Source organism: Xylocopa sonorina, chromosome 9 (assembly GCF_050948175.1).
Source record: "Xylocopa sonorina isolate GNS202 chromosome 9, iyXylSono1_principal, whole genome shotgun sequence".
NCBI classification, from domain to species: Eukaryota; Metazoa; Arthropoda; class Insecta; order Hymenoptera; family Apidae; genus Xylocopa; species Xylocopa sonorina.
Genome location: NC_135201.1, coordinates 4,966,840 through 4,982,232, shown reverse-complemented (window position 1 = coordinate 4,982,232; position 15,393 = coordinate 4,966,840). Strand labels below are relative to the sequence as shown.

General features: G+C 42.4%; 2 protein-coding genes across 7 annotated transcripts; one reads left to right on the top strand and one right to left on the bottom strand.

Annotated features, from left to right (window-relative positions):
* Positions 1–624: 624 nt before the first annotated feature.
* LOC143426856 (uncharacterized) lies at positions 625–7,405 on the bottom strand. 5 transcript variants are annotated; one of them, XM_076900544.1, is made up of 10 exons: positions 7,035–7,405; positions 6,587–6,625; positions 5,736–6,503; positions 5,337–5,516; positions 4,941–5,111; positions 4,053–4,892; positions 3,000–3,980; positions 2,056–2,922; positions 1,000–1,131; positions 625–920 (listed from the first exon to the last, which is right to left on the bottom strand). In XM_076900544.1, the coding sequence occupies exons 1-10, from the start codon at positions 7,105–7,107 to the stop codon at positions 883–885; spliced, it is 4,089 nt and encodes a 1,362-aa protein (XP_076756659.1). In that variant the 5' UTR covers positions 7,108–7,405; the 3' UTR covers positions 625–882. The 5 variants fall into 5 exon arrangements, with proteins under 5 accessions (XP_076756659.1, XP_076756661.1, XP_076756662.1 ...); XM_076900546.1 differs by having other exon boundaries at positions 5,001–5,111; XM_076900547.1 differs by having other exon boundaries at positions 5,001–5,051.
* Positions 7,406–8,720: 1,315 nt separating this feature from the next.
* Ars2 (arsenic resistance protein 2) lies at positions 8,721–15,389 on the top strand. Of its 2 annotated transcripts, none has more exons than XM_076900549.1 (15): positions 8,721–8,901; positions 9,021–9,290; positions 9,520–9,714; positions 10,884–10,950; positions 11,048–11,295; positions 11,363–11,535; positions 11,630–11,761; positions 11,906–12,147; positions 12,232–12,372; positions 12,447–12,695; positions 12,774–12,944; positions 13,143–13,405; positions 13,498–13,773; positions 13,899–14,021; positions 14,833–15,389. In XM_076900549.1, the coding sequence occupies exons 1-15, from the start codon at positions 8,780–8,782 to the stop codon at positions 14,909–14,911; spliced, it is 2,751 nt and encodes a 916-aa protein (XP_076756664.1). In that variant the 5' UTR covers positions 8,721–8,779; the 3' UTR covers positions 14,912–15,389. The 2 variants fall into 2 exon arrangements, with proteins under 2 accessions (XP_076756664.1, XP_076756665.1); XM_076900550.1 differs by lacking the exon at positions 14,833–15,389 and adding an exon at positions 14,218–14,518.
* Positions 15,390–15,393: the final 4 nt, after the last annotated feature.

The following is a 15,393-nucleotide window of genomic DNA, read 5'->3' as shown; positions in this document are numbered from 1 at the left end:
CTTTCCTTTTCATTTTTAAAAGGCAACATTTTCGCCCTCGCATCGTCACGAGTTAACGGTTAGCAGTAAATCATTATTGTCGGTCAGTTTAAGTTAGTAGACAGTCGGTTACGCGCAAACGTTGTCATTGGTATCGTCATCATTATCGCCACGAAAGCCATTATAGTGGCGTTCCGTTCAAATTGATATACCGTATCTAAGAAGTTAATACGGCAGACAAGCTTTGTAGTTATTGCATTAAATATTAATATCATTTGATCATGGTAATTATTTTTTTTTTACATTACATTATTTGTTTCTGATCTGAATTTAATGTCAATGCTATAGAACATTAAGAAGAGGCGGAAAAAAAACCATAAGTGCTTCTCGCTATAATGATGTTTAATTTGGATGTTAGAGTGATCGATGGTGAATTGCAAATGTATTTAACGTTCACCTGAGTGTGTCTAGTGGCGTCTTGCAGCCAAGGTTACTATTCATTTCTGAAGGATAATAAATATTACAGCACTATTGTTTTTTTTTTTTTTTTTATTCATTTCTTCAATTCTTTAATAGGAACCTTTTAGATCCGTTTGATTGTTGATCGATTACATCATTATCTTATTGGCCATCAACTGATAGCAATCTGCGCATCGATCACGGTACAATCGTTTCGAGGAATCGTCATTAATTTTCTGTCAATCATCGACACGAACGCGCGGGATTACGGGTGTGAAAATATAAGGATTCATTTTGCCACGGTAGTGTGTCGTAAGCGGTATGTCGAATAAATTACCAGTAAAAGTACCAATGAAGCGAAATAAAATAATATTACAATTTATGTCGTTTGCAAACAATTGGAACGTAACATCAGCCATTAACAATATCGTCTTTTGTGTTGGATTATCCTTTCACAGAAACTGGTGCAGAGCCTGCCCAACCTTAAACAACAATTTCAATTAATAGGTGCCGATGATTCGGTTAGTTCCTACCTAATTTTACTAAATATGCGAGACTTACTGCTTGCACTGCTACTAGCATGAGCGGATGCACCACTGGATGACCAGGAACCGCTTCCGGCGTGACTTGCTGCGTTGGCTCCGCTAGAGGCCCAGCTTCCACTGTTCGCTAGCCCCAAAGCTAGCCCTGGCACTGAAACAGCAAGTCGTTGTCGCTTAAATACGCTGTTCTTGAAAAGATTAGACCGTGTCACCACTTAAAAACAAAGAAAGGCTTGAATTACGGTAACTGTATTATGCTTAGATTGTATAATATTTTGTGCAACGCGCACAACCGTGTAATATCAAATTATGCAACGTCGCGTGCGTTAAGAAAGCGGAAGCTGTTCGATAGGATCAGCGTTTGTCATTAATTGGCAGCTCGTGTTTCTTATTTATGTTTCATTGTCAAGGTGATTTCATCAATCGGCTCGCTATATTGGATCCTCTTCTTATTCATTCGATGGTGGGTGTTGAAGTTTGCTCCCACTGTTCAGGAATTTCCGCTCTGTTTACTCTAACAAAGATCTTGATCTGAGACTTCTGTCCTTTAACCTTTCGCGATCCGATGTTTTGCGTTCCACTGGAATTCGCGTAATGATACCGTAATTGATACGGTATAGTACGTTGTAACATTCGTTATCGTAATTGTTTTCTAAGTAAGTCAGTTATACTTTCTGCGCGCCAATAAAACAATTATTGTTATCAGTAAAATGTAGCCTTGCGCCTATAACCGACAGATATTGGGGTAGCTTTTAAATCACTTGCACAAGTTCCTCTTTTTAACGGATTAGCATTTCTAACATCAATTTTATTTCAGATCGAAATTTGACTCTCTACTGGCTGAAGGAATGTTATTCTGCGAGTTTCAAACATTCCCAAGTGGTTATGATAAAATACACCACCTAAAAGTGCTACACACTCGAAATGGCTAAAGGTTATGAGACGAAACGAGTGAAAAAAACCTCAACACCGAGCGGTCACTTATCCTAATCCGTAACATCATTGAGTTCAAGACTACAGATGCAAGTAGCACCGCCACGCCGTTGGCAGATTTATTGAAAGGAAATGAACGTACCTCCAGAATAAGAGCCAGCATTCGAACTGGCAAAGCTGGAAGCTTGAGCATTGCCAATCGCTCCAGGCAAAGCCCCATCCGGAGAATTTCCAATATTGTACCCACTTTGCCCAGCCAGACCCCCGAGTCCGTCTTCGCTGACTCCAATACCTCCTCCGCTTCCTGTACCACGATTTATGCCGAGTGGATTTTTCGCTCCCGTAGAACTGCTGCCAGTAGCTGGTCCAGTACTCCAAGTCGAGGTAGGATAATTACTGAATGGGTGAAGAGCAGATGAACACCCTCTTGTTCCAGGAATACAGCCAGATGGAGTTCCTGAAGCAGACGAACAGCCCCTTGTTCCGGGAGTACAGCCAGGTGAACTTCCAGGGGCCGATGGACAACCAATTGTTCCAGGAGTACAGCCAGATGGACTTCCAGGAGCCGATGAACAACCAATTGTTCCAGGAGTACAGCCAGATGGACTTCCAGGAGCCGATGAACAACCAATTGTTCCAGGAGTACAGCCAGGTAGGCTTCCTGGAGCAACTGGATGGCCTACACTTCCTGGTTGAACATTACCGTCGCTGGAAGGATTGAATGTCACTTGGATGGGTATGCCGCTTGGGCCTGAGATCACAAACCCGTCTGGGGTTGGGCTGCTAGTGTCTCCTCGTACAGGTCCTGCTGCGTTGAGGAAAGGATTATCTGCACCCATTGAACCAACCGTAGGGACACCATGTGCAGTGGAATCGATGCCTACTGGAGAACCGGGTCGGCTCCAAGCGCCCGTTCCTGCGGCTACGCTAACGCTTCCTGGTTTCACAGATCCTTGAAGGAAAACGTTTCCTTGCCCGATTGGTTTGATTGTAGGTGTTAGAGATGGACCTAGGGAAAACGCCATTTAAAATCTGATGCGGCTACAAACAAAGTGATTGTAGCTTCTTTTGTTGATAAATAATTACCAATATTGGTAGTAGGCACTTTCCCGGTTAAAAATGGATTCCATGGATACAATTTTGATACTTCTCCGGGGATTTTATTCGCGTCTTCGGGTTTGTCGATGTATGATGGACTTCCTGGACCAGATGAACAGCCAACTGTTCCGGGAGTACAGCCAGATGGACTTCCTGGAGTAGATGGACAGCCAATTGTTCCAGGGATACAGCCAGATGGACTTCCTGGAGCAGAGGGACAGCCTCTTGTTCCAGGAGTACATCCATATGGAGTTCCTGGAGCAGATGGACAGCCTCTTGTTCCGGGAATACAACCAGATGGACTTGATGGAGCAGGTGAACAGCCTCTTGTTCCGGGAATACAACCAGATGGACTTATTGGAGCAGGTGAACAGCCTCTTGTTCCGGGAATACATCCAGATGGACTTGTTGAAACAGGTGAACAGCCTCTTGTTCCGGGAATACATCCAGATGGACTTGTTGGAGCAGGTGAACAGCCTCTTGTTCCGGGAATACAACCAGATGGACTTGTTGGAGCAGGTGAACAGCCTCTTGTTCCGGGAATACAGCCAGATGGACTTCCTGGACCAGTTGGAATTCCGGTAGATGGTTGACCGCTTGCTCCGGGAATTACTTGCTGAGGACTTTGCCAGGAATCTATTGGATAACCTCCTAATGGCCCAGATGTTTTGTTAACGCCATCAGCTGGACCGTACTGATCGCAGGGTGTGGAATTCGCTAATCCATTTTGACTTGTTCCCTTATTGCATCCACTTTGGCCTCTGCAGCCTTGAACTCCAGTCGTGCAGCCTGTGCCTGGACCTCCTGGTTGAGGTTTACTACCGCTATCAAAGCTACCAGGTTGTTGGGAAGGTTTACCAGTTTCACCACCACCATAAGGACTAGGCTGATAAGAAGGCCTTGCTGTTTCAGGGCCACCATAAGGACCTGGCTGATAAGAAGGCTTCGTTGCTCCAGGACTACCATAAGGTCTCGTTGTTCCAGGACCACTGGAAGGACCAGGTTGATAAGAAGGCCTCGTTGTTCCAGGACCACTAGAAGGAGCAGACTGATAAGAAGGCTTCGTTGTTCCAGGACCACTAGAAGGACTAGGCTGATAAGACGGTTTTGTTGTTTCAGGGCCACCATAAGGACCAGGCTGATAAGGTCTTGTTGTTTCCACGCCACTTGGTTGGTAAGAAGGTCTATCAGTGCCGGTGCTACCATAAGGACCAGGTTGGTAAGAAGGCTTACCAGTTCCTGGACCAAGTTGACTAGCAGGTACTCTAGAACCTCCTGGTGCTTGATTAACGTTAATATAAAAAATTTTGCTGTCATCACTGTTGGGTGTTTTAGGACTTGTGCCTGCGGGTGTACCAGAAAACATACGAGTACCCGGTCTCATAGAACCTCCTTTAACGCCACTATAACTTGGTGTCTGAGTTCCGGATGGACCGTATGGAGATCCGGTTGTTCCTGCTTTTCCGAACGGAGAACTGCCAGAGGGAATACTGGGTGTATAAGTGGAACCAGAAGTTGGCGTTCCGCTTGCTGGATAACCAAAAGCAGGCCCGCTGCCTGCCCTGGCAGAGGCTGAACTCACGGCGTTTGCTACACTAACGAGATTTGGGAAAGCAGCATTACTTTGCGGTGACCCACTGCCCGGCTGTTGTCCTTGTCCTCCGGTAGATCCATAAGGACTACCTTGCGGCGATCCTCTACTCGGCTGTCGTCCTTGTCCACCAGAAGGTCCATATGAAGGTCCAGGAGGTCTACCTTGCGGTGATCCACTACCTGGCTGTTGTCCTTGTCCTCCGGTAGGTCCATAAGGACTACCTTGCGGTGATCCACTACCCGGCTGTTGTCCTTGTCCTCCGGTAGGTCCATAAGGACTACCTTGCGGTGATCCACTACTCGGGTGTCGTCCTTGTCCACCGGAAGGTCCATAAGGACTACCTTGCGGTGATCCACTACTCGGCTGTTGTCCTTGTCCTCCAGTAGGTCCATAAGGACTACCTTGCGGTGATCCACTGCCAGGCTGTTGTCCTTGTCCTCCAGAAGGTCCGTAGGGACTACCTTGCGGTGATCCACTGCCAGGCTGTTGCCCTTGTCCTCCAGAAGGTTTATACGACGGTAGGAAAGGATGTCCAGTAGGTTTACTTTGTGGTGATCCACTGCCAGGATACTGTCCTTGTCCTCCAGAAGGCTTATACGATGGTAGAAAAGGATTGCCTTGCGGTGACCCACTGCCCGGCTGTTGTCCTGGTCTTCCGGAAGGTCCATACGAAGGTCCAGTTGGTCTACCTTGTAGAGATCCACTACCAGGCTGTTGTCCTCCTCCAGAAGGTCCATACGACGGTCCACTAGGTCCACTTTGCGGAGATCCACTGCCAGGTTGTTGTCCTTGTCCAGAAGGTCCATAACACCCGGTGCTTCCAGAACACCCGGCAGGAGATCCTTGTTTTGGAATGTTGGTTCCAACGAACCCTACTGGAGATTGTTTCACAGGACCAGCACCGCTTGAACCTAAATTAAAAATCATTTCAATCCTTGTACGTAGTCCTCCAATTATCTTGAAACTTCTTCAATTTAATTACTCAAAAAGAATCGGATGATATTTTCTTCAACACTCTACATTCCTCCAAATTCAAATGTTTAACCGTGAATTTATACGAAAGGAAAACCTGTCGCTCGACGATCCGCTAAACAGTTATCTCAATTGACACGAACGAAATTCTAGCTAACCTTGAGCGCAACCGGTGCCAGTTTGATAATCGCCCGAGCATCCAGAACCAGTTTTGGGTTCATTGTTCCAACTTCCACTCGGCGAACCCGAACCGCCTACACCGGGTGAACCACGGGGACCCGCGTTCCAGCTGCCTAAAGAATCCGAACCAGTTCCTGGCGCGTTCGGACCACCGCGTCCTTGATCCGAACTAGGTTTCGACGCAGATCCAGGACCAACGTTCCATCCTGATCCAGGTTGCTGACCAGGAGACGGTTGACCTGACCCTGGCGACAATTTGTTCCAGGGGGAACCCGAACCTGACCCTCCAGTCTGCGGAGTACCTTTGCCTGGAGTTGTTCCAAACGGTACGCCAGTTCCTACGCCACTTGCGGCGTTCGCGGTAGTTCCAGTCCCTGTGTACGATTCTGGACCGCTAGAAAAAGGGGCTCCTACTTTCTGCACGGACGGACGTGATCCCGGTTTGCCTCCACGTCCGCGGCCACGACCATGATCGTGTTGTTTATACTGTCCGTCATCATCGTCCGCGCACTCCTGATCGTTTTCCTCTTCCGGCTCTGTTTCCTCTTCGTCTTTCTCCCAATAATCGTCGTCTTCCCACTTGCATTTCGCGCAGTCGCGACCACGGCTTCCTTTAACCCCGCCGCTCGACGGATTGTTACCACTGTAGCCGGTACTGTCGTAGCTGCGAATTCCTTTGTGCCCGTCGTGGCTTCCAGGATAGTTTCCCAGTCCTGCAGATGCGCTCGCCGTTGCAGACGCGCCGCCTATTTTTAGGATAAAAAAATACAGTTGACGACCGTAATTATCTCGAGCGTTTATCTGGCTTATTTGTAAACAATATACGTACTGTGCGCTAAACTGCTTCCTCTGTTTGTCCCGAACGCTCCTATAAACAACGAACGTCATATAACTCTGGTTTTCCTCAAACGGAAATAGCATAACGCAACAACGCTTGGAGATTATGTATATTTCAGATTTTTTAACTTTATACGTTTCTGCAAAGATAACATTACATTTGCCAGTTATATAACTATCAGAGAATTCTCAGGGACGAGTAGAACAAGTTACATTGCGTACTTATTTTACCGTGGGACTTATAAACCATCCATTATACAAAGTCCAAAGGAATAGTATTCTGTCTTACGTTATATCAAGTATCGCAGGGTTCAGCCAGATACAGAAAACTAGCTCAACTTTCTTCAGCTTGCTCCTCGCAACCGGAACGTAAGAATGGTGGTGGATTTATTATTCCAGAGGAAACGACGGATAAGCCACAGAAAGAGAATCTCAGTTACCTGAACCAACGATGACCGTTACGATCAACAGGAGGAACGTTGTGAACCGGATCGTTTGAATTCCCCCGATCATCCTGAAGTGATCTGACACTGTCGTATTTGTTGGTCGCTCCTCACGAGCCTCGAGTCATCGCGTGGTGAATCTCGATCGCGAATACTTCTATATATAAGGATACCCCCGACAGTGAAAGGATGTATTGTGCCAGAGTATCATCCCCGACCGCTGAGACGCGCCTCTGAATATGGGTGGCAATGAGTAATACAGTTGTTTAGCTCTTTCTAACGGACGGAGATCCCGCAAGGCACGGAGTACGCTGTACGACGACTGGTTTCTGGCCGGCCGGCTTTGCCACGACTACGTCATTCGCGTTTAGGAGTCTCCACGAGAGACGCGCCATTCCCCTCACGTTTCTGCTGGCGAGGAAGAAAGATCATGCAAGTCGAACGTGACATTCTTCCTCGATGATTTCGTTTTCGTTCTTTTTACGATTCTTTTTACTTCTCGGCCGTTTGGCGAAGTTGGTTAACGATTTCGCCTCGTTTATTTGCGGATGACACGCGGTCTAAAGATACGGGGTAAAAAGAAGAAGGCGACGAGAGGCGGGACGCGGTGGGAATCGCAAGCGTGACGACTTTTGATCGAGCTTACCAATCGATGGCGTCGACGATCGTTTCGATCTGAACTCCGCTTGAGCTTTTTTAAATTCATTGAATTCATTCGTAGAAATAATGCTCATGTAGAACGTTGGTGCGAATGATAGCATGTAATTCCCGGGAATCGTGAAGAAGAAAACCGATGAGCATTGTGTAATTGTTACTGCATGATCGCAGAGTTATTTATAGATCATACGCTTTGTTTAACGGTGCTTCATTAAACTTCGATATCCCGGATATGCTATATATCAGAATTCGGGAAAACCTGCAATTATTTACCTTCTTTCATTCAAGAGAATAAATAATTTCATGATTTATCAAGGATCGATATCATCGAAAGATTGTTACGTATTATCCATTCATCATTCGCATAATATTAACACTTAGTGAATCAAGCACACTTGGAATGTATGACTTCAACAATTTCACAAAGTATATCCTGCACGTAACATATAAAATATAGTTTGAACTGTCTATATTGTGCGGAATACTGATTAGCACGTGAATGGCATTCAAGTCGATTTGAATTTCGCGGTTATCGAACAACGAGGAAATCGATACACGAGTGAAGCTATCGATAACAACGATCCGACGCCGAGCCTCGTAGAGAGTGGTACTTTGGTGACGCACGATAACGGATGGTAAAAATCCTCCAGGGTACAGTTTTAATATCATTCGACAGTGTGTTTTAAGTGGGTGAGTTTTTCTGATTTTTTTCTCAGCTGCTTACGTAGCTCGAAATCTAATGCACGTATCTATTTTGTGATCTTCGTCTCTTGTTTAATGCACGAAGTGCATGCATTCTAAGAGTTATACTCGCGCGTTATTCGAATATTTTGTTCGAAATTATTATGGATAACCTATAACTCTATTGTTACGAGCGTTTCTGCAAAAATTTGTACACCTTAAACTGTAGTATGTATGATAATTGATTAAGATTGTGTTCATTCGTCACGTGTCGGGCAATATGTGAATTCCAACTACTTAACCCCTCAATGCTGTAGAATGATTCCATGTTAACATTTGTTAACTAGTGAAATATCTGTAACTGTTTCTACTGTTTCGTTTGTTTAGTATTAAAACTATTCGTTATGGGCGACTCTGACGATGAGTACGACAGGAAACGGAGAGATAAATTTAGAGGGGAAAGAACGGAGTCTTATTCGAGAGAGGGCCGTCGAGATGACAGAAGGAGAGACGATTGGGTGGATAGGTAAGTAATTTAATTTGTAAACATAAGATACTTATTGTTCGATTAAATCATAGCGAAAGGAAAAGTTGCAATCTTTTGTAAACAGTCCCTTGTAAGTTTGACGGTAGTGATTATTCCAGGGAATGGTCCAGTCGACCAAGACAACGTCCAGACTATAGAGAATACCGTGGGGGTGGGGGTGGTGGACGCGACAGATACAGTCCTGCTAGATCACAGGAAATGGCTCCTCCTATGAAAAGAATGAGAGCAGACTGGGATGATCGACCTAGGTACGGACATGATTACTATGGAGGCGGGGGTGGTGGCGGCGCAGCATCCTGGGGTCCTGATCATTACCCACCTCCTCATCATGGCAATCATCACTATGGAAACCATGGTAACAGCAGCAGGTTTGTGTTTCTTATGTTATTTTATCGCAGATGTTCATTTCTTTTTTCTTTTCTTTTCCGCGAATATCTTATTCATTTGTAAACAGCATTGTCATGAAAAAAAGAGGTTGCACGATAACTATGCAAAAAAGGAGTCGATTTACTCCAAGATTGTTGGCCCGATTAAGGTAGAACTTAAAGGTCATTAAAGTCTTTGATTAATTGTAAGTTGCGTGGATTTTCTGTGCAGCCGAGAGGTAGCTGGTAACTTCAGCAACTCCAATGTTGAAACTCAACCACCGATGATGTCTTTCAAAGCATTCCTTGGCACTCAGGAAGATTCGATTACAGATGAGGAAGCTATTAAGCGATATAACGAATATAAATTGGAATTCAGAAGGCAGCAGTTGAACGAATTCTTCGTTGCACACAAGGACGAGGAATGGTATATTCTAATTTTTCCTTAACTCAATAATAAATACTAACACACGTAGTTATCCACGCGTGATACACTGCGAAGCTCAGTCGTACTTAAATGTGGATATAAAAATAATTAATTTCTACAGTGGTTTAAGTGTTGTTCTCATTAAAGTCATAATCATGCAATTAATATATCGCAATAACGCGTTTGCGCTTTGTAGCTTTATAATTTTTGTTCGTGTTTTCAAAAGTCTTGCCCACTGTAGAAAGTAATCTTTTAATCCCAAGAAAGCTATCGAACTATCTGTTCAAATATGTATGCGCATAGAGTGCGTATGTATGTGCATAGGTACCATGAACAGAAAAAGAACATGAGGGTGTAGTAGCTTTATAATTTTTGCTAAATTGCAGACACAATTTAATCGGTAATTGCAAGCAATATGACCAGCTCTGTCTATCCCTACAGCATACAGCCAACAACGCCTTATGTCTTGGGCACAGGTCACCTCGCTCGTTTATTTTTCTCGTACGATATTCTATGTATTCCGCGGTATCGCGCATCGCAGAAGAATCTCGAGGTGTTGCTAGGTAGTTAAAGAAAAATGCGAGCTGGGCGCGCAAAGCCCAAATCACGCTCGTGGTAGGCCGCGTTCTAAACCCGTTTAATCATTTGTATACATTCAGAAATGCTATCGTTACAATAGACCTCTGTGTTGACGAGAAAACTGAATGCGAGTTAAAATATCAGACTCTACAGGTGAGGCTTCATTCTGTAACTGACAATGTTGACAGTAAAAATGATAATGTTACACATAAAATCGTCTCTTGAGGAAAAGGATACAATAATGCTTAGTCACGAGGAATGATTCGCTCTAGATATGGATGGGAAACGTAACAAATTACTGCCACACTTTATTTAATTACCTGTTACGACCAATTTTTATGATCACAAAAAATATGCTAGTTGGTAATATTGTCGATTTCGAAAGGCTTTACTCAAAAAGCACACTCGTGCTTACGTGTATATTCTCAATATATAAAATTATATTGAGAAATTAGTAGAATTAACTACCATTTTCACTTTTCTATATTTTTAATATTCATATAAATCCACAAATTGTACGTCTGTTTGCTTTAACTCAACAGAAATACATTTCAAAATTTATATTAATATCGTCTTTCGTTGATCGCTAGGTTCAAAATAAAGTATCACCCAGAAGAGTCTGTGAAGAGAAAGGAAGAACAAGTTGCAGCTCTTAAGGTACAAATCGTTCAACAACGAACATTTCTACTAAAAGATCCAGCTCCTTTATCATTCTACTATTCGTTTCTCTTTTTCTTTTTTCTTTTATCAATAGAAACGCGTTGAAGTGTTTTTGGAAATGCTTGAAGCTGAAGAAATAGACAAAGTTTCTGTGGATGCTGATCAGGCTGATTCCTTGTTGCACCTACTCGATGCGGTAGTCATTAAACTGGAAGGTGGTACGGAAGAGGACTTACAAATTTTAGACATGAAACCAACAAATACAATTGTACCCAAAGAAACGATCAAAGATAAGGAAGACGCAAAGAGCAAAGCTGCAATTGATAAAAAAGTTGATAACAGGTATGCATGTACCTTCGTTGGCTAATAAAGTTATGTGAAGTATCAATCGTTATTACGAACTTTACAGCGATACAAGTAAAGTAGATGAAGCCTCGCGAGCAGATAAAAATTCAAAGAATAGACAGAGCACAGATTCTGAAGTTAAGTGCGCTGAAAAGGACGAGACTTCGGTAGAAGAGGTTGACAAACCAGAAGAAAATGAAGAAGAAACTAAAAAGGATGATGACGTGGAAAGCGCAGGTACATTATTCCGTTTATAAAACAAAAAATTATATTTTTGTTGCTTTAACGTTTTCAACCATTTTAATTGTGCTACTTAATCGTGACATTATAGATAAACCAGAAGAAATCAACACTAAAAAGAGGAAACGAACGGACAGTAATAGTAGTAGCAGCAGCAGTAGTAGCAGCAGCAGTTCCTCTGGTAGCGATAGTAACAAACCCGATACGCCTAAAACGGAAACTCGTAAGTTTCAATAGTTATTATTTATTGATACTGAAAAGTAAGAATATGAATAATTAGAAGATAGAATAGTTACACAATTAAAGTTTAGTTTTGGAGGAATAATTTAATTATATTAAAATTACGAGTTATCTTACTATTTTCTAGATACCACTGAAAAAATGGATGCCAGCAATGAAAATGCAGACGCACAGGAAGGTAAAGAGGACGATCTGGAAATTAAAGGGGACAACGAACAACCAGATGCTAAAAAGTCTACTATTGAACCAGAAGCAGTAATCGATCTAGCCAGTGAGGATAAAGAGAAAGAACCTAGAGCTTTGCATAAAACTAGTAGCATCTTCCTCCGCAATTTAGCGCCCACGATAACAAAAGCAGAAGTCGAGGCGGTTAGTTCTTCATTTATAAGTAATTATTTCACATGATTAGTTACGTACATATATAATTAAATGCATGTGCAATTCTTCTTAAAGATGTGTAAACGCTTCCCTGGATTTTTGCGAGTTGCAATAGCAGATCCTCAACCGGAAAGAAGGTGGTTTAGAAGAGGATGGGTATCTTTTGAGAGACAAGTGAACATAAAAGAAATATGTTGGAGTTTAAACAACATTCGAGTAAGTCAACAATGCACGATAATATAAAAAAAAATTAAAGCGCTTCAATAGTAATAAATTGGTTTAATTTATAGTTACGAGATTGTGAACTTGGTGCTATAGTAAACCGAGATCTCTCGCGTCGTATTCGAACAGTGAATGGCTTAACATCCCACAAACAAATAGTCAGACACGACATTAAGTTGAGCGCTAAAATCGTACATAATTTGGACAACCGTGTTGGTTTATGGAACGACGAGAAAAAGGATGACAATTCGCTTAAACAAGAGGATGATAACAAAGAAAATAAAAGCGCTCTAAATATGCATGAAGTTGAACAGGCTGTAAGACGGCAGCCGATTTTATACGTTTAGTTAAAGTCTTGTAATGACGTTGTAACGATATAACATGTATTTTCATAGGCATTTGGATTGTCGTCAAAAAATCCGGTACTGAAGAACATAACTGATTATTTAATAGAAGAGGCATCCGCTGAGGAAGAAGAATTGTTAGGAATGTCTGGTGATCAAGAAGAAGGTCAATTAGGAGGTGATGGAGACGGTCCCATCGAAAGAGATCCAACTCTCATTAAGGTATATCATGTGTGGTAGCAAAATATATACAAGATTACGATCCCGTATGTCACTCGCCATCGGTCTAAGATCCTCAAAAAATCGATCTCTATAGGTCCACTTAAATGATTATTCAGGATTTCAAGCTAATGGCGAGCCAAGCATGATTGCATGTTAAGGTTATATTTCATTTCTTAAATTCCTAACCTACGTTTTCAGGTGTTAGATAGATTGATACTTTATTTACGAATAGTTCACTCTGTCGACTATTACAATCACTGTGAATATCCAAACGAAGATGAAATGCCAAATAGGTGCGGAATAATGCATGTTAGAGGCTCTCCTCCAACCGCTAAGGTTTCTAGCACGGAACTGTCCGAATATTGCCGCAATTTTGAGAGTAAAATGGCAGCATTCTTGCAACCAGTAGCAACCTTATCTCAAGAAGAATTTGATAAATTAGGCGCCAAGAATGCGGAAGCGTATCCTTTTCTTAACGTCGTACGAAGTATCTTCTATATAGATATTATTACGATCTCTTTGCGAAGATTATTTCCTTTATCCTTGGAATCAGTGAGGTAGAGAAATTTGTCCAAGCAAATACCCAGGAGCTGTCGAAGGATAAGTGGTTGTGCCCACTTAGCGGTAAGAAATTCAAGGGACCAGACTTTATCCGAAAACATATTTTCAACAAACACGCGGAAAAAGTGTCGGAGGTGAAAGCGGAAGCAGAATATTTCAACAATTATTTACGAGATCCGAAGAGGCCCCAGCTTCCCGAACATCCAGGAAATAAAGCGCCAGCGAGAGAGAACTTGCGCGAGGGATTCACTCCTTACGGATGTAACACGTAAATGTTCAAACTCAATTATTTTTTTCCCCTGATAATGGAACGTGTTCCCTTGGAAAATTCTTAACCCATCTTTCTTTTATTTCACTGAATAATTCCCATGAAAAAATTTGTAAATTTTAAAGCTTCGGAAGCTACGGAGCTGGTTACGGAGGTAGCAGAGGAGGATACGGATCGGGATACGGCGCAGGATTCGGCGGTGGATTCGGAATGCCGCGTTCCAGCCGTGGTGGCTTTAACAGAGGACGGTAAGGCATTTTTTCATTCTACTCGATGACACGTCGCTGCATTTGCTAGGTTAATTCCTAACGCAACAAAAAAAAAAACGCATTGAAACTTCTGGACGTTCGAGAGTATATAATCTGCTTGAAAAATCGATCAGGCTCGGTTCACAAAAAAATTCTCCTCCGACATATTGAACGTGGTGATACCGCTGTTTTACAGGGCTGCACCGGAATCAACTTCGAGGCCTATTGTTAGTTATAATGATTTGGACCAGCTAGACACAGACATGTTCTAAGTTTTATCCACTTTTTTGTACGAGAACGAAAGAAATATCGCATGAAAATTTTTAAAGATTATCGGACTTCTGTGCTAGCAGATTCATATCTGGATTATGTAACACACGGTATAATGAGCGAAAGTAAATGATCAATTGTCTATGTGTTACAAAATCAGCACATTTCTTCTATATTTTTAACACGGGATAAAAACCGGTTTCGGCGGTTCGTGTACATAAAGAGAAAAGGAAAAATTGTATTTTAGCACAAAATACTTCTCGTATCGCGCTCCTTAACGGAAAAAGAGAAACAGGATCGACAGATGCTGTAATCTTATAAGCAGAGATATAGCAAATAAAATTATTTGTTACTACTTCTATGTGCTTTTATTTTATATCCCATGTTTCTCCGTTTGAATCCTATGTCGAGTTGGCCGTGGTTACAGTCCCCGTTAATCGTGTTTAATAATTTACAATTTGCACGTAGCTTTTAGCTGATCGCATGTGTACAGTACTGTGACTTGGAACGAGCATCTATTAATTTTTATTAACCGTTGCAGTGGCGGTGGAGGAGACTTTCGACCAGTCATTCACTACCGCGATCTCGACGCACCGAGAGAACCAGACGAATTCCTCTAAATTGCTTCGATAGGCGAAAGATTCAAGGATCAAAGGGGAGAATGTGCCGTTGATCTTGGTTAAAAACAAATGTCGAGATGTGCGTATTATGTATTCTGTATATATTTATCGTACCAAGATAAATCTACTTAGCTAAGGGACTAGGCAAAGTTTTGCGATCAAGTTGTAACGTTACATGATATCTCTGAGAAGACTATACAATTGTTGGCAGTCGTCACTTGTATACAAAAATATATATACGTATGCATAATTCTGGCGTTATCTGTGTACAAAACATGGCGCAAGATTAGAGAAACGCGCATCAACTACAAAGATCTCCTCTACTTAATAATATGTCCTACGTAAACAATTATATCATCTCTTATCCGTAATACAATTGAAAATGATAATCTCTCGTAAGAAAGTGGTTGCAGTGACAAATCAACATTTGTAACCGGTCTCGTATGATACACCAATAAAATATATCCTTTCCTAATTACACC